Source organism: Solanum pennellii, chromosome 8 (assembly GCF_001406875.1).
Source record: "Solanum pennellii chromosome 8, SPENNV200".
In the NCBI taxonomy this organism is placed as follows: domain Eukaryota; kingdom Viridiplantae; phylum Streptophyta; class Magnoliopsida; order Solanales; family Solanaceae; genus Solanum; species Solanum pennellii.
Window position 1 is genome coordinate 62153264 of NC_028644.1, and position 18904 is coordinate 62172167.

The 18904-nt window shown below is 30.8% G+C and overlaps 2 protein-coding genes across 3 annotated transcripts; both read right to left on the minus strand.

Annotated features, from left to right (window-relative positions):
• Positions 1-5954: 5954 nt before the first annotated feature.
• LOC107029049 (pathogenesis-related protein PRB1-3) lies at positions 5955-7792 on the minus strand. Its single transcript, XM_015230343.2, has 2 exons — positions 7487-7792; positions 5955-6756 (listed from the first exon to the last, which is right to left on the minus strand). The coding sequence occupies exons 1-2, from the start codon at positions 7736-7738 to the stop codon at positions 6463-6465; spliced, it is 546 nt and encodes a 181-aa protein (XP_015085829.1). The 5' UTR covers positions 7739-7792; the 3' UTR covers positions 5955-6462.
• Positions 7793-10525: 2733 nt separating this feature from the next.
• LOC107029048 (zinc transport protein ZntB-like) lies at positions 10526-17874 on the minus strand. 2 transcript variants are annotated; one of them, XM_015230342.2, is made up of 5 exons: positions 17745-17874; positions 16218-17305; positions 13104-13183; positions 11212-11476; positions 10526-11119 (listed from the first exon to the last, which is right to left on the minus strand). In XM_015230342.2, exons 2-5 carry the CDS (start codon positions 16972-16974, stop codon positions 10848-10850), a joined length of 1374 nt encoding a protein of 457 aa, XP_015085828.1. In that variant the 5' UTR covers positions 16975-17305; positions 17745-17874; the 3' UTR covers positions 10526-10847. The 2 variants fall into 2 exon arrangements, with proteins under 2 accessions (XP_015085828.1, XP_027774973.1); XM_027919172.1 differs by lacking the exon at positions 17745-17874 and having other exon boundaries at positions 16218-17738.
• Between the last annotated feature and the right edge of the window lie 1030 nt (positions 17875-18904).

Genomic DNA, 18904 nt, shown 5'->3' on the forward strand with positions numbered 1-18904 from the left:
AGAAAATTTGAGTAATTTTACAAAGAGAATATCCAACTTTAATTGTTTCTATACCGTTAATTACTAATGGTTGGAGAAACACCTTTTAAGCGAACCTAGATTTCTTTTTTAAAATTTGTTTTTACTTAAGAATTTGATGAATTTCAGTAATACGTTGGATAATTAGAAATATTCTTAAGGATAGTGTTCACACATCTCAAGCTAAGTTCTTTATGATAGTATTATATCTAGTAAATGAAAATATTTAGAGAAATAATACGATTATGAAAAGATTTGATTATTCTATTTTACTTCCTTCACTTTTGAAAGAAATAAATTTGACTATAAAAAATATTTGACTGTTGTATTTTACCTAATCTATTTTTATATGTTACATGAGTTTTAATGTTCATGTATGATCGGACATGCTTATTGTCCTAAGAAAAATTAACACCAAAAACGAGAAATAAATCAAACCAACTTTAATAGTGTAAGGATTGTCTTTATACGAAGTCAATAAAATTAGAGTTTTCAATAATTAATTAAAATTTCACATTTAGCTTTAGGGGTGCTGAAATAACAAACCATCACTCTCAAATAATTTCTATCAATATTAATTGTTCCAACACTCAATTGATTAAGGTTGACCACTAGATATAGCAGAACCATCACAATAATAAAAATTAATAACATAGGTAGAAATTAATGAGCGGAAAAAAACATATCAGGATTTGTAACACTAGTATATAAAATAGAAAAAAAATAATTAAACCTACTAAATACACATTGTCTCTTTAAAAAAATTATTCTCCTCTGATATTCGATGTTTAAATGAATAAACCTCCCTACTCCTACGGTAAAATTATTTTATTCACCAATGTATTGATACAAAAAAAAAATAGCATCAGTGAGTCATTCAACGAAAGCAAAGTAAACAAATATTTAATTGTGCAGAAAAAGAAGAAGAAGAAGAAGTAGTAGTTCAGAAACTCTGTTGTTTGTAAAATGAGATAAAATCTCTCTATTTATAGATAACAAAGGATAGTGTGAACATATGTTTATTGTACCTTATCGAAAATGTCACAACTCTATGGAAAAAGTTACAATCTTTCATAAAGGTAGCAACTTTTCATTAAAGTTACAATTGTTCATAAATTTTTTATGAAAGTTACAACTCTTCATATTTCATTCGCACCTTTTAAAACTCAACAAAATCAATATTAATTATATAATTAGATGAAAAATATTGAAAGATGAAACAAGTATATTCCATAGTGAGATCGCAATGTTCCAAATACATTACTCTTATTATGACATTGAACATTCCACATTTTTTTTATAAAAAAAAAACACTTAGAATATACTGATAAGTAAATTATTAATCCAACAAGTATGTATTAATTATTTAAGAAATTGATAAATTATCCGATAAATTATATATATATATATATATATATGTGTGTATGTGTGTGTTGCTTCTCCATATTGAGAATTAATGGTATACTCATATATTAAAGAACATGTATCTACCACCAACGTATATCACGTTTGAATTTTCAGAAACTATAGAAAAAAATATTTCCTCTTCAATATGTCATACACACAATATATAAATTAAAATGAATTTAAGTTTTATGTATTGTTTGTATAAATAATTTTTATAAAAATAAATTTTAGTTCATCATATTTGTCTCATCCTATTAAAAGTCGGAAAATAATTTGTCCTAAGTTCACCTACGTGTTATCCCTATTGATTGACACGTATGTTTTAATAAACAACAAGAAATTAGTTGTGCAATTATGAGAGTCAAGAAACTCAATTACAACTCTAGGAAAACCAATGAGAATTTTTTATTTTCATATAATATATTATGGGGTTCGATTATTTGTTTAGAAAAAATATCGAAAAACATACGTTCAACTTCCGTGTGAGTGATTACTAGCCTAGCAATAAATTTATTATGGTATGGTTGACGGGTGATTACTAGTGATTTGGCCTCATACTGAATTGTAGAATATTTTGATGTGGTTTATAGATTGAATTATCAAATTTATTGATTAAAATTATTTTTTTTTATCAATTTCTAAAAATATAAAATAAAGATTAGTAAAAAGATTGAATAAATTGTTAAATTAATCTAGTACTAAATTAAATTAAATACCTTTATGTTATATCGCTATTGATATTGATGGTAATGACTAGCGATAAACATTTAACGATGATATCAATTAATACTAGTCATATATATATATATGACTAGTGATATGATGGTGGTTAATATGGCTAACAAGTTTTAAAAATTGGCTTTAAAATGTGATGAATTCAACTAACAAGTTCCCAATTAGAAGACATATAAAATCATAATCCTGAAAAGGTGGTGTTAAAATTTTGATTATCTCTTTAATAATTTCAAAAGAAGATCCAGTGATAATAACAACTTTATATATTCTAATGTATCGTCACCAAAGAAAGTGCTATAAATTTATTTCATGTGTTGATAAAAGACAACCTTAGCAAATTAAACTTGTATATATATAGTATAAAAATGTGAATACACTAAGTTTATCGTATGATTTCATTATGTTTTTAGCCAAAAACTCTGTTATATGACATAAATTTCTCATGTCATTATAGTAAATTAATTAGCAATAGTATTATCTTGATCCTACATTCCTGAATTACCTCATGAATTTGAATTAATATACTTGACTTTTTTATAGTCTAGTATATAGATTTTGATAGACTTTCATCAATGCCCTAAATTTTTGGATTTTGATGTAATTGAAGTACACATTTATTTTTACTATCATAAATAGGAGCATTTTAAGTTGTCACCTAATAAATAGAAATTTTAGGGGTTCTAATAAAGTGGTGAGGAGATTATTACACCACATTTGACGATGTCAATATGCTTTTAGAAAAATATTTTTTAATCAATTAAATCGAATCGTAATTCTTTGAGTCTGATAAAAATGATGTTCTTATCACATATATAAAATTGAAGAAAATTCTATATTTATAATTATAAACCTAATTATTATATATTAATTTGAAATTGCATTTAACAACCCAAAAATTTCATGTCATAAAAGTTAAAACCTACCAGAAGCAGTAGTATCACACTTGAAAAAGGCATTATCGGAATAAATAATTCAGTAAAACTATAGAACTAGACCAAAGAAAATTTCCAAAATTTTGAAATTCTTAATTTTATAAGATTTTCATTCCATATTTTTTTAAAAAAAATTCAATCATTTGAAAAAATTATAAAAATTTCTTCTCTCTCGTATTTTAGGATAAAACACTTTACGTGATGTATCAAACAACGTTGAATGATGTATTCAAAATCGAGACGTGATGTATTGTGAAGTTGAGTGATATATCCGAAATCGAGATACGATGTATTGAAATGTTATGGGATGTATCCAAATTCCACCTAATTTAAGAGATGTTTGTAATTTGAAATAGAATAGAGATAAATGATTTGTGTAAAAGTTTCAAAAATAAAATCTGAATAAAAAAAAAGATTAATTACGGAAATCTCATCTTTTAGTTTACTTATACCATTATACTCTATAAGTTTTACAAATTTCCAAAATCGCGCATCAAATTAGTGTATTTCGCACATCATATTAGTGTATCTCGCGCATCACAGTAGTGTATCATGTATAAAATGTATCTCGCGCATCAAATTAGTGTATCTCGCGCATCAGATTAGTGTATCTCGCGCATCAAATTAATGTATCTCGCGCATCAAATTAGTGTATCTCGCGCATCAGATTAGTGTATCTCGTACATTAGATTAGTGTATCTCGCGCATCAAATTAATGTATTCCGTGCATTAGATTAATGTATCAATGCTTATATTATTGTATCCATTTTGAGAAATTTTTATAATTATAAAATTTTATGGGATAAATTGTAATTTTGCTTTAAAAGTATGTGATTTCTATAATTTGCCGAATAAAGAAATTGTTTTTCATGTGGGCCTCTTAGGGTTGGCCCATTTTTGGTGGATATCTATGGTCCGGCCTATCATGTGAAGGTGAAGCCCAAAGTTATGCTACGCTTATTTGTCCTCAGTTTAATGTTACTTGTTGTTTACTCGTGTGCTTATTTTCTCGTTATTTGAAATGTGGGTCATTTTTAAATGTATTTAAAATGGAAAAAATTACTTATTATTTAAATATTTTTATTATATTTAATAATTTTTTCTCTATAGCTTGAAATAGTTACATACATTGATATATGTATTTTGCTACGAATTCATTCTCAAATACAGATACAAGAGAGGACATCGGGCGAGCCGAGAGAGGAGAGGAGAGCCGAGAGAAGAGAAGTAAGCAAGATAAGAGGGAGATGAGCGAGAAAGTCAGTATATTCCATATACATGTTAATCTTGCAATTTAAATTAAGAATAATTTATTCTATTACCAGAAGATATATTAAATAAATATGAAACAATTCAAAAAGTTAATAGTTTAAATAAATTTTGTAAAGAATTTAACTTTATTTAATTTTTGAGGGAAAAAGGAGAATGGTACATGTATAGGGAGGGGTCTTCAATAAATAAAATCTCGCCAAATATTGAGTCAATACATTTAACTTTTAAAAAAATATTCTTTCTCCCATGTTTTTATCAGTGGCGTATTCATAATTTTGTGACAGTAATTACTTAATGTTTTTTGTGTTAACATAAAGTTATTACTAATAACATAGCATATAATTATATAGATGGAGAACTATTTTATTGCAATAATATTTCTCTATTATTTTTTTATTGAAATAATTTTAAAAAAAAAAGGTAAAGAAAAAAATTACAATTAGCACCACCATTACAAAAGAAAACTAGTCAGGAATAACAAATGCACACATTTACTTATATATCTCGAAATGGATATGAATAACAATGTAATTGTTTACACTTATGAATGATTAATGTTTTATATATAAACATAATACATAAATATATTTTTTAACTTGGCTTTAAATTAAATTTATACCCTTCAATTTTGGGTGTGAACAAGTAGACACTTAAACTTGTATAAAGTTGAACAAATAGACACACATGTCCTACATGTCATTTTTTGTCCTACCTGTATTTTGTCATGTAGGACTCATGTGTTTATTTATTTAAAAGTTGGATAGTTAAAGTGTCTGTTTGTGCATTATGAAAATTGGAATTCAAAATTAAAATTTAAAATTAAATTTAGAGTTCAATATATGTATTATGCCTTATGTATAAGACACCAACAAAACTATAGAAGCCATGCACATTTAGACATTCTCATTAATAAACTATAAAATGATTGTATAGAATAGTACACTCCTCCTCTAAACGAATTTTCAATACTTTTTACTGCAATTAAGTCTTAAAAGTTTGCCAAGCATGGAAGCAAACAATAAATTTGTGTTGTAAAAAGTGATTTACAATTCGTTTTATTGTGATAGTATTTTAAAAATATAATGAAAAAGAAATACGGACTTGTAGCCATTGAAATTGAGATTGAGATTGAAATACAAAGTGGACACACTCACTTCAATTGAAATACAAAAATGACATTCTTGATATATCATTATGTACAAACTTGTATATATATACAATGTGATGTGGAAATATAAAATGTAACACACTGATCATTTAATTATGTACTACTTCAGAAGATAATGCACTTGAAAACTTAATATAAGTGTCTCTGTTTTTTTTACATAATACATATGTAGGAAACAAAATTATCATGTAAGGTATTATGTGGAATAAATTTATCTATTTATTGAGTTTTATATAAATTTAAGTGTTTTTTTGTACACATAAAATATCAAACCTTTCCTTATTTAAATCGAAAATCCTCCATTTTCTAAGAAATCTCAAAAATCTTTCAGAAGATCTAACCCTAAACTATCTAACTCTGTCATACCAATAATATGGACATTGAACAACACACAAGGAAGAACCCGTAAGAGGCTAAGAGCCTTACCTCAACAAACTCATTCGTACATATAGCACATTTGTAAAAATTTAATTGTTGCTACCAGTGGCGGAGCCAGAATTTAAAATAAGGAAGTTTAAAATTCATAGTAATAGACACATGTAGTAGCTGAAGGGGGTTTGACATCTACTATATATACATAAAATATTATTTTAACCATATATATATATAGTATAATTTTCCATCGAAGGGATGAACCCCCTTGTACCAAGGTGGCTCCGCCCCTAGCCGCAACACCTTTGTATATATCCCTAAAGCCTTTAGCGACATTGGTTCTAATGACACTAAACTAATGTCCATAAAGACTTTAACACTCTTTATTAATGTCAATATTTAATATTGCCAAAAGTTATTTTTGTTGCAGCGTAAACTTCTCCTCAATTCTACCAATGAGGGCGTTTCACCTAATTCCCCACATTTCCCAATTCACATTATTATGTACATTTCTCAACACAAACCCAACAATCGTTGAATGAGATTCTAAATGTTGTGTTAAAAGGGCTTTTCTCCTTCTACATTACCATGAGGATCATAGTTGCAACTAATCAAAGTATCTCCTGTTTTGCATAAAACTTTTGCACACCCAACTCTTGTGCTTTGTTTCCAAATAATTTGTGTATAATGCAAGCATTGCTCATTTTTCTTGCAAGAATTGCTCTTATAATCATAATAAGGTCTTTCTTTCGCCCACATCGTCACAGCATCGCTTGGCTTCCAATCCTTTCCGCTCCCCCAAAAGAGGTTCTCCCCGTAGTCGCCACGGGAATGAACCAACTCACAACTCACCTGCAAAGCGATGAGTTCAACTGAATTCAATATTTTCAAACCAAAAAATAAATATATATACGAAATTAAGTTAGTCGATAACTTTAAGGTAATAGGAAAGAAGGTAATAAACATAGTAAATAGTAAGTAACGCTATGAACTAGATTTTCACTCTAAGTCAGTACCAATAATTTTAAAAAACGATAGACGTCTAATGTATTTGCTAGTTTTTTCTATGTGATAGACTCATAGACTTTATTTTATTTACATTATAGCAAAATGAGATGGTATTTGCCTACATTTATTTGTTCATGATTGACTACTGGCATAATACATAAACATGACCCGGATGATAATTATGACCTTTAACTTTGGTGTGTACAAGTAGACACTTAATTTGTATAAAATTGAACAAATAAACACATTCGTCCTATATGACCCCCTACAAGGCAATTTTGTGTCCAAGGTGGCGTCCTACGGGTACTATACAATGTAGAACACATAATGTATACTTGTTTAATTTTATACTAGTTTAAATGTCTACTTGTGCACACTCAAAGTTGGAAGACATATTTGTCTGCTGAAACCAAGTAAAGGATCATATTTATGTATTATGCCTTGAGTATTCTATTTTAGTTTTTTATTTACGTAAGTTTTTAGAAATACCGTTTCGTACCTCTTGTTACTAATATTACTATATTAGAGTATGAACTAATCAAATTTAAATTTTAAATCCACGTTCTTTACTCACCTGTCGTTGGTGTCCCCACCAGCTTGCGTAATTTGCTAATTTATTGCTCCATTTGAGTGGTGGAAGTCCAAGTTTTGCTCTAGCTTTGTTGTGGGGGTTAAGGTATTGTTTGATTATGTTGCTTGGGGTAGTTGTCAAAAGGTGTCTAGAGGACAAATGTTGATGGGAAGAAGAAGAGAATGAAGTTTGGACTATGCAAAGGAGAAGGAAAATACTAAATTTTCCTAAGAGTTTTGGTTGCAAATATGCCATTTTGGGGAGTTTTGTGGTAAGTGGGAGGAGGAGGTTTTGTATGGGGGGATGAGTGAATCTTATGGTTTATATAGGTGACAAGTTGCAACTTTTTTTAGTTGTTGCAAATTTGTTTTATAGACTATATGTTATAATGATAATAATAATAATATAGTTTGAGTTTTCGATTGGAAAAAGACATAATACATAAATTAATATTTAAATTTGATCTCAGGTAAGTAAACACACTATAACAAAAATGATCATGAGTTAATTACCGCTAAATATGTATTTTTTGCGACAGTTGATATTCTTTGTATGTTCCTAAAGCCTTTAGCGACATTGGTTCTAATGGCACTTAACTAATGTCGGTAAAGACTTTAACACTCTTTATTAATGTCAATATTTAATGCCGCTAAAAATTGTTTTTGTTGTAGTGATACTTTAACTTGGAGAGTGTACTAGATACACCTTAATAGTGTCAACTAACAACTAAATATTTCAACTTGTTCCTATTGTGTCTTGAAAACACCTAATGCTAACGTGACACATAAATTTTCAAGATGCCTATATGATCATTTTATAAATTAAAGTAATCAATTGACAAAGTATAGACGAAATAAGATATATAAACATGCATACTCAAATTCAAATATCTATATATTGATTATGCCCTAAAAACTTATTTTATTAAAATTTATAAATAACATCTAAATTAATCGGATTAATAAATCAGGAACAATGAAACATGGAAAAGAGAAAGTCATCAATAATGTTAAAGCACTTGACTTATTTATCATGATAGAATATTGATGTAGGAATAAAATGCACATGGTATAACATAGATTATGCACATCTTACTTTAATAATAAATAGAGTTCAGAATTCTGACAATATTTGTTATTAATATAATAACATTTATAAGTGCATATTACTTTATAGTATAAGAGAAAAAGTAATACAGGTGGTGAAGGAATCATATCACATGAGGGTGAGGTGGAAAATCACGTTAATGAATGTGAAAAAATGCACAACTTCAGAAAATTGTTCCAATCATTGGCATGTGACCAACAAACTCTGCTACCCACTTTAACTAACAAAAATATTTAAACTTTAAAAAAAATTCCACTTCTAATTTACATATAAAATCATTGTGTTCCATAATTTATCTAATTATTGTTGTAGGAGAATATCTAATGAATATTTAAGTGAAGTACTAATAATATAGTTGGTTTGGTAATCATTTTATAAAATTTATAAGTCTTGATAACATATTTTTCTAAAAGAAATTGGATGCAAGTTTCAATTTCATGAACCCTATTTCAGTACGATGTGTAATATTATCATCAATTTCTTTATTTTTTAAAATTATTGATTCAAGATACTTGCAACTTTCTCTCTTGAAGGTAACTTGTGTATCAATCCTCACTTTCACATTTGTATTACCTCGTTGACCATGCATCTCTGAATACTCTATTCTAATCTGCTCAACCTGATTTAGACTCCCTAAAGTATGTCTTCAAACCTTCATCATGTTATTAATTTTGTTGCGTGTCTCATCAATCAATACTATATAATCTACAAATAGCATATATCATGGAACCTGCCCTTGGATATGTCAGGTCAGTTCTTTTTTCTAAGAAAAATGAAAGGTGCCCTGGACCTTTTATTAACAAAAAAAATAGATAGCAAATTACAAAGTTACAGGCCCAAAAGTGGCCCAGATTTAGGGATGGCAATGGGGCGGGCGAATGAGAGGCGGGTTTAAGCTATGTGGAGTGGGGCGGATTTAAGGTTATGTGGGGCGGGTTAAATACGGGACAGGTTGTTGGTACATGTAATTTTATGTGAGTTCAAGCTTAATTTTAACATTTTACATGTTATATAGAGTGATAGAGCATTATTTATTAAGATAATTTCATTAAAGCTACTAAAATATTTAAGATAATAAATGAAAACGGTTCAATAAAAAATAATACAATTTCTTGCGTGTTTTCTAATTGACCTCTAAAAATTAAAATTTTAATTCACTATCCTATTAAATTAATACAACTTAATGAAACAATAAATTTATTTTTATGAATTTTATTTTACTATCAAGCATAACTAGAAAAAGAAAATATCAAAAAAATTATGTGGGACAGGTATATGCAGGGCGGAGTGGGGCGGATTGAAAATGAAAAAATAATGCTATGCGGGCTGGATTAAATATTTTACGGGTTAAGCTCAAGCTGCTCAACCCGCACCGCCCCATTACCATCCCTAACTAGATTTTAAAAAAAATGCGCATTGTCCTAAATCAGAAAAGGAAAGAAATCTAGAAACAACAAGAAAGTTTCTTCAACTCCAATGACATCTTTATCAGATACTTAGTTTGGACGAATTATTAACCTACTTATTTATTACCTTAACCTGTTAATTGTGTTTGAGTGGATTATTGACCTGCTCATTCATTACCTTGAGATGTTAAAAATTGTGTTGATATGTAATTTGATTGGCTCATGAGAAATCCTATCAAAATATTTTTAAAGAACTTTTTTTTCTTAATTTGATATGTTATATGTAGTCATAATAAAGAGAAAAAAAACTTACTAGGTATTAAAATAGTGTAAAAGAACAAATAAAATAATTAAGTTTGATAAAAATTGAGTTGAATTTGATCATGACCTATTATCTAACCCGTTTTGACCCAAGTGTTGGATTGGATCTTGACCTGATTATCACCCGCCCAATTGTCATCCCTATTCCTGGTTTATGACAGAGAAATGCTCTCCTATTGTCTTCAACCAGATCTTTGACTCCATTGTACATGAATAAACTTATACATTCATGGATGAACTAGAACAAAAAGGTTATGAGAAAAAGATCAAAAAGATTTCTCTATACAAGCACAAGAGTTGGTAAAACAAAAGAAGTGGCAAAAGATTGGCATTTCCTTCAACTTTGCTATTACATCCATCGCATTTCAAAGTGCGGAAACAATAAGGACTAGCTTGAAGAGTGCATGCATCTCGCGAAAGGAGAAAACTTACCAAGCCAGAACTAATGCCAAAACTGATTCATGTTGGGGAAAGATATGAAGGAAGGAGCAGAAAACAGCTGCAGTTTCGATTTGCCTACCACTTTCATCTCAGTATAGTCTCAAGTAACCTCCCCTTTCATTTCTTTCCCTAACGCCTGTACTTCTTCTAAGGAAGGATCTCCGGTTGAGAGACCAGTTTCTTTTCATGTCTCGCCTTCTCTTCCAAGCCATTAAATGACTATAAAGTGCTGGAAAAAGGAAGCAGAGGAGAACAAACAGCAGCAGAACCACACACAGCATCATAACATTGCGGAACCCTTCCTTCAACTCAGGTTCTCTTTGGTTGGTCCAAGGAACGCCTCCAACATTCATCCCGAACACTACAATATTAGCAGACAATGTAGAGATGTGAGATGCTTTTAAACTATGAAATGGCAAAAATAATTTGGACTTTATGAAACAAGTTCATTACCTCCAGTTACTACCGACAAGGGAAGAAAGATAATGGAGAGGAAGGAAAGATAGTAAAGTTTTTTATTTATCTGCTCAGACTGCCAACTGTCGAGACCTGCCTGAATTGCTGTGACACGATTGGCGATAAATCCAACGTTCTCCTTCAGTCTTCGCAGCCGACCAATTAACTCTTCAAGTGAGTTGATGTCATCGCTGGCAAACCAACCTTTTGAAGAACATTTCTCCTTGACTCTTGGAAATACTTGCTCCCCATGTGCAATCACCTGCAACAAGAGTGATTAAGATTAAATGTCTTTCAAATCTAAGATAATACATCTCAAATCTCATGAAAACTTCATGAATAGGAGAAATTAATACAATATCGTATAAGGAATTTTACTGCCAATTGCATGACCAAAATGAGCAAGCAAGGTACTTTTTTTTTTTGAGATGGATGAACGAAGTACTCTTTGATTAAACTATTGCCTTCCGTAATGGAACTAAATCAAGAAAAACGACAATAAATACAAGAAACGTGAGAAGATAAAATAGTTCATGCTCGGAAACCTACAGAAGTCTTTGGCTCATAGCAAGATGCTTAGTCTTTCCGTCCTCTTACATAAGTTCAAAAGAACTGACGTTTTTCGTCATGGCAAACTGCAGTCAAGAATGTCATTCTTCTATTGCCCTACAAGATATGACATTTGGGCCTAACTGAACTCCAAAAACCAGCTCTTACGGATAGGATTGTCCAAGTCCTGATAAGAAATCAGCCCGTTCCCCAACCGATGTGAGCCTCTAACTCACTCTAACACCCTCTGCATGCCGAGACCACCAAAGGGAGCATGGACGAGAGTCCCAAACAGGAAGGGACCTGGCTTTGACACCATGTAAGATATGGTACTTGAGCCTAAGTCAAAACCAAAAGTTATCTCTTGAAGGGAGAAAGGAGACCACCAGTGTTCCTAACCATGTTGAACTCTAACCCATCTTACAGGAACAAATCACTGGTATGCTGCTCAACAAGCAAGGAGTGGCATGCACATAGCAAAAGATATAAAACCTAATATCATGAATATACTTTGCCTCTTATCTCCTCATCTTCAGAATGCATTTGTGCCACTTATTCTTTTTGTGATTCTTCATGCAACACTTATATTCTGTACTTGGATTTTCTTTCATTTGATTGTGTTTGATCAATATGTAAGGAATGGTGAAGAAGGAAACTAAAGAAAAGGGAAATGGAGCATCAAGAAAACAATGTACAACAGAACACCTATATTTGAATAGAATCTGCAACAAAAGCTTCGAGTTATAAAGAAGTGATCACATTTGGGAGAAGAAACTGGAAACAATCAAACCTACCTCTTTTACTTCTACTCATCTATTTCTCACCCTTGACTTTATCAAGTACTAGCTTTGGAAGGTTTGTAATGTCTTTCTTCTGCCTCCTTAAACATAAATCCACTTTATTATCCCAGGTTCAAGGAATCTGACAACGATCCTCATCCCCTTCACCCACCCACCACACTTAGAAGTATCAACATGAAATTAGTTGTTTAATAGGAGTAAAAATTTCTTTAACAATGGAAAATGCAGTAAACAAAGAAAAAGAACAAAAATGCATGAAGGAATGCGAGAATCTAGAGTACTAAGCAAAAAGCAGTAGGAAAACAGAGAGGGTCATATTAAACCAATCCAAACTTAAATCTTCTTCAATAATTGTTAACAGCTAACAAAACGGAGACCATTTTGTGCTAGTTAAGAAAATGTACTACTCTTTTTAATCATAACTAAGTCCACCTTTTTGTAATTGAAAATAAATTATTAACGAAAGTAAATGTAAACAGGAAGAAAAAGCTACTCCTTTCTTTCCCCTTCATGTCAGATTGATAGGAAAAGTAGAAGTACCTGGAGGAGGCGCTGCAGGTCAAGATGCATTTTCGGAAATCTTCTATCATCCAGCAATTGTTTCTTTAAAGCAAAACCTCCTGCAGCCAAAGAAGAAAAGAAGTCATTCATAATCTACAATAAATTTAAACAAAACTAATAAAATATGAAAGACGGCTTTAGGAATTAAATAGATCAGCAATTTTTTTCAGCACAAAGCATCACAAACCCACAAAAATCAAAGCAAATAGAAAATGTAATTCTGGAATAATGGTGCATTTGTGCATTGGGGGTGAGAGAGTAAAATGAAGAAGCAATTTCATGAGTGATTTAGAATCTACATTTTAGGAAGTAATGGTGATATTTCCTAGTCACCTTTAGTTGATATGGTAAACCCACCCACCCACCCCCCAAAACTATTGCACTCAGGAGCCAAACAGTGTCTCGATCTCATTTTTGCTCCCTTGGTAATTCTAACCCCCACCCTTGGTTAGAGGTGAAGAGTCTTTACCATTAGGCTATCCCTCATAATGTAATTCAGGAAAACTTTTTATGTTTGTTTAACTCAATTAAAATTCTAGTCTCCTGATCCCAATATATATATGCACTGGTATTTGATTTTTTTTACTCCTACTGCACATATGAATGTGCAAGTAGCTTCCAAATAGAATTAAAATGAGGGCTGAAATTTGAAACAAGGATTACTTCAACAAGTTTAACATAGAGTGTCCATCAAACTGAATCATTCATCATGATGACCGGCATCACTAGTTGACAATATTCTGTCAGGTTACAAATATTCCCTGGACCTTATGCCGTGGAATGTGTTTTTTATCTCCAAACGCAGAATCAAATGATAAATTTCATATTACACAAAAGGAAAAGAAAATCACAAAAATGAAACAATCTTTAGCTCTAGTCGAGTTGTCTGCAGAAAAAAATACTACAAATGTCAAAATACTTAATTTTTTTTGTAAATTGGTCAAGACAATTAATTTCATGTGTGCTTACAAACTTAATTTGTGAATAGATTAAATCACAAATTACTTTTCTGATCAGCTCCAACACTATCTGCAGACATAGTTTCACATTAGCAACCGACAACATTTATAACTTGTCGGAAACAAAACAAATTCTAGAAAAATCTCTTATTATTTCGAGATAAATTAAGAGTGTCGTCTTCTCCTTGTTTGCCTACTGACCTCTTTCATCTACTTTGGTCCTCCTTCCAAACTATTCCAATTGTTCTCTCTTCTAACAATACCCAAACATCTCTACCATTTCATTTTTATCCTCATTAAATGATTAAAGAACAAAGGGCTTCAAGTTTTGGAGACAACATACAAAGTTGAGAAAGTTAGTCCTAAGTTATCAAGGCCAAAAGACCTAAAACAAAATATAGATGAAGGTGGAGAGAAGTATTTGTCACAGAAGTCCAAACAACAGGAATAAACCAGGAAAAAAGAAAAAAAAAAGGAGCGAAGGAGACGTAAAGTGGGAAACATAGAATTATCCAAATGAAATTATATAAGCATACATCGAGGAACACCATAGGTGTCATAAACTTAAATCACAATATTTGGGACTTATAGACATAAAAGGCATAGAATAGTTATGGGTGTTAATAGAAGTGGAAGTTATGGAGATGAAAAATTGTAAGTTATAATGGTGCATCAACTTTTTAAAATATATAAAATGAATGAAGAAACAACATATACAAACACAACAAAAAGGCACAAGTTTAAACAACAACATATATTTTTTATATAAGTGTTAATTTGCAACAAAATATCAATAGTAAACAACGATAAGATGAAACTATCATGTCATTAGCCTTTAATTAGGATCATCATATCCAACGTAATTATTTGAAATATGTTGATCTATCTACTTTCTAAGGTTAATTTCGAACCATTACCGTTGTGTTTGACCTTGGTGATATCAATGAAATAAGTAAGCATTTTTTATTAACCAGATAACTAACCAGCGTATAGTGCTTGAGAATGAAAAAAAAGAACCTTTATGTCATGACTAGAGATCCCACTACCTTCGTCCAACTTCAGACGTCAAGAAATTGGGAGGACAAAAATATGATAAGAAAAAGGTAGAAAGAAGATAACATAGAAACCATTCCTGGAAGAAAACTATCAGATCTTGAAATTCCAAAGCAGATGTATCTGCTTGGAGAATTAAGGTGATAATAGATGCATAATCATAGAATTCATCACAGGAAAGAGCAATATTTTCAAACCAATAGTCTCATAGCCAATAGCTACTTAAGTAAACATTGACTACATGTTTTTCAGTCACTTTATTAAGAGCCTAGATGGCTGCAGATTAATAGCTGCAAATTAATGGCTGCAAATTAAGATGTCGACAAAACTGGATCATACAAGTCTGAAATTATAAACACAAATTGGTTGGGTATACCAAAAATACTCGACTACAAAATATAAATAAAATATATTGTCTAAGCAATTATTTTTCACTACTTTTATTGCATACAGTTGTAGTAAACCAGGCATAAGAGTTACTTTCAAGTCTCAATAAGATTCCTCAAGAGGAGAGGGAAAAAACTTCTTGACATACATTGACTACTCCTTACATAGCTTCGCTAACAGAGAAATAAAACATCCAATCAATTCATCTCTTCAACATAAATTTCATTTCACAGATAACTCTTAAAACAAGCCAGCACCAAAACACTGTCGAGCAAACAGCAAGCATGAATTGCTCCGCATATACGGTAACATACATAAGCACAAGACTTTAACATATTTTAAGAAGCAACCTTTACAAACACATGCAAAATTCATGACCCATAAAAGATAATTGCAGAGAATAACTTCCACTAAAAAGGAAGGAGTTATAGAATATGAAGTGTCTAAAAATGCATTATCTAAAAACTACTGTATTTTCATTATTTTTTTTCCTTGAGTAACCGCTTTCCCCCTTTAATTGAATAAATACCTAGGCACTTTTTGATTTTTTAAATTAAGAAACCTAAAATTAATGAGGAAAAAGCAAAAACAGAAGTAAAAAAAAGTGTTCACTTGGCCAATGAGAGGTTCCAACTGCCAAGTCACCTTGTCTATGACCACAAATATATAGAAAGATAGGGAGGGAGAGATATACCTTTGTCAATTTCCAGCTCCATTGAGTCCAACTCAATCTCCAGCTTCGTCACAACATCTTGAAGGTGATCCACATGTGTATCTATGATGTGAACAACCAAATTAGACACAGATTTAGGTACAGGATTATCACCTTCCTCAGAATGATTCATCATCAATAGAAAATCAAGAACATGCTCCCTGATTACAGTCCCACCCCTTTCCTTCATTTCTCGGCCAACAGAACTTGGACTTTCCACAATGGGAACCTCTGAGAGAAGGGACTGATTTACCGGGGAGAAACCCAATCTCGGAACACGGCCTAATGACACAGTGATCACTGAATTCTCGGTAACTCTTGCTGCAATTCTAAATGTAAATTTGCTGGATGAAGGGCCAGGTGAATTAGCTCGAAACACAAGAGCCCCATCTACATGTCCACAAAAGGGTCCATTGCTAACAAGTGACAAAATGTCTTGAAGCTTCATAGGAGGACAGAGTACATCAATAAGATATTGTGCAGACTCTGAGAGTCTCTGGTTCCACTTTGGAAGCTCAACATGGTACCAACAAAATTCTTTGCCTCTACCCTCTGTTAAATCCCATTCCTTATTAAAATAATTCCCTTCTCCATCAAAGATATAAGCTTTTTGCCTCACAGCACCAGAATATCTGGAGTTACTGTAACCATTGTCTCTACTATGCACCCGCGAGATCGTTTCTCTATCCATTTCATCGCCTTCTCCTTCTATAATTAGATCTTTGTGACTAAGATCCATTACTCCTTACCCAACTTGTTTAATCTAGCTAATAATGAAACAACTCTCTATAACCTAAACAATATTCAACGTGGATACCGACTTACACTCCCTGAAATTTCCGACTTCATATACATTTTTCCCAGAAACAATTCCAAAACAAAGAACTAAACCAACAATAATGACCCAAATCAAGATAGGCAGAAATGTAGATAACTCATGAAAACAGCACTATCAGTTTTTCCCCAAAGAAGGAAACATCAGGCTAACCACATTAAGAATTCATGCAAATTTAGAATTCAATCTCATCGCAGGCTCACCCCAATACCTCATTATCCATTGAATCAATAACCTGGGCAGAAATTACATACACCCTCAAAAGTCAAAAGCTTCACCTTGTTAAAGATATCCTCAATAAAGACATACGAATCAATCAAACACAACTATGCTTCAAATCCAAGCTAATTGGGGTCACCCAAAAACACATCTGTTTGGGTAAGGGGTGAAAAATGAAGAATATAGGCCCAAACAAATTAATTTCTGCACGATTCTTGGAACAAACAATCAAGAATTGACAAAAAAGATTAGCGGAGAAAATAAGAAAATCAATTGGTCAGATAAAGACAATGACTTTTCAAAATATTGGGAAGTTTCTTTGAAGATTCTTGTTGTTTCTGTCATTTAGTTGAATTTTTTAACATTTTCTTGATTATTTTTAAGATAAGAGTTGTCCAGTAATGGTATGTTCACCAACCCAAAATATAAAATTTGTAAAACAGAGAAGAAAATACCGCATTTGCAGCCTGTGTTCCATAGAATGCGGTTGCTGAATTTTCTGCTTCCTTCTTGTAATGCTGAAAAGGAAGTTACAGCGGATTTACTGAATAGGATGGATGTGGTGGCACACATAGGTTGTTTGAGGTTTTCGTTTCGAGTTTTAGATATAAAAATTTTTTGATAAAAGAGCGATAAAAATGATATTTTTTTTTTGTATTTGATTTGAGTTTGGGCTGTAAAAGAATTCTTGATAGAAAAGACTTTTCTCGAATAAAATCTTAAGTATTAATTAAATTTTAATGTGACTATTAAATACCTAATAAAAATAAAAAAAATAGTAGAGAATTAAAAAATTAATGCTACTCATAAATTATCTATCCTTATTATTTTCAAGATTATTATGGATAAATAGAATAATATTTAAAATTTATAATTGATAGGGAAATAGCATCTGAAATTGGTAGGTAACTAATATCTACTTTTCTCTCATGATGATTAAGGATACTATATGTTTTTATATTTATATATCAATTTAAAAATAATTAATAAATTTAATTAAGAATTTAAGCTTATTGTTTTCTTTCGTTATCTACACATATTAAAATTGGCAAGTTCATAAAACTGCATAAACTAGACTTTACAAGATTGAGTATTTAACCAATTTATTTTGTCCGGTTATTAATAACTTCATTATTTTTATAATTGACAGAACAAAGTGTGAATGCTTATAACAAATCCTATTAATGTAAAGAAATATCCATCTATTTTTATTATTCACATAAAGATAATCAGAGTTTTTACGAAAAAAATTTATTAATAAAAAAAAATATTCAACGAATAAAAGATATTAAGCTAAGTGCTTGTAATTCCTTTGTAAAAGTCTCAGTCAATTAATCATTTTGGAAATCTTTTTATAATTATTTATATTTAATTAGACATTATTTTTTTGAAAAAAAAAATCTAGGATTTGAAACAAATCTAAAACAAAACAGTTTGACAATAATTAATGACAAAAAAATGTCTAATCACTGGCCTCTATTTCTTGGCATGTTTTTTGTGCAATTTGATGGGCCCTAAAAAGCATCTAGGTTTTAGATTTTTTACTTTTGCGTGTACATGAATAAGTACTGTTATTTTATGAAAAAAATAATTTAATTAGATTCTGATTCTCAAG

Bases quoted from the DNA above. Each gene is read 5' to 3' on its own strand.
- LOC107029049 (XM_015230343.2), bottom strand. From the start codon at position 7,738: ATGGCATATTTGCAACCAAAACTCTTAGGAAAATTTAGTATTTTCCTT. The intron at 6,757-7,486 runs GTGAGTAAAGAA...ATCGCTTTGCAG, and splicing joins GGTGGGGACACCAACGACAG to GTGAGTTGTGAGTTGGTTCA.
- LOC107029048 (XM_015230342.2), bottom strand. From the start codon at position 16,974: ATGGATCTTAGTCACAAAGATCTAATTATAGAAGGAGAAGGCGATGAA. The intron at 13,184-16,217 runs GTATATCTCTCC...CTTTGGCTGCAG, and splicing joins GGAGCTGGAAATTGACAAAG to GAGGTTTTGCTTTAAAGAAA. The intron at 11,120-11,211 runs GTAATGAACTTG...CTAATATTGTAG, and splicing joins CTTGTCGGTAGTAACTGGAG to TGTTCGGGATGAATGTTGGA.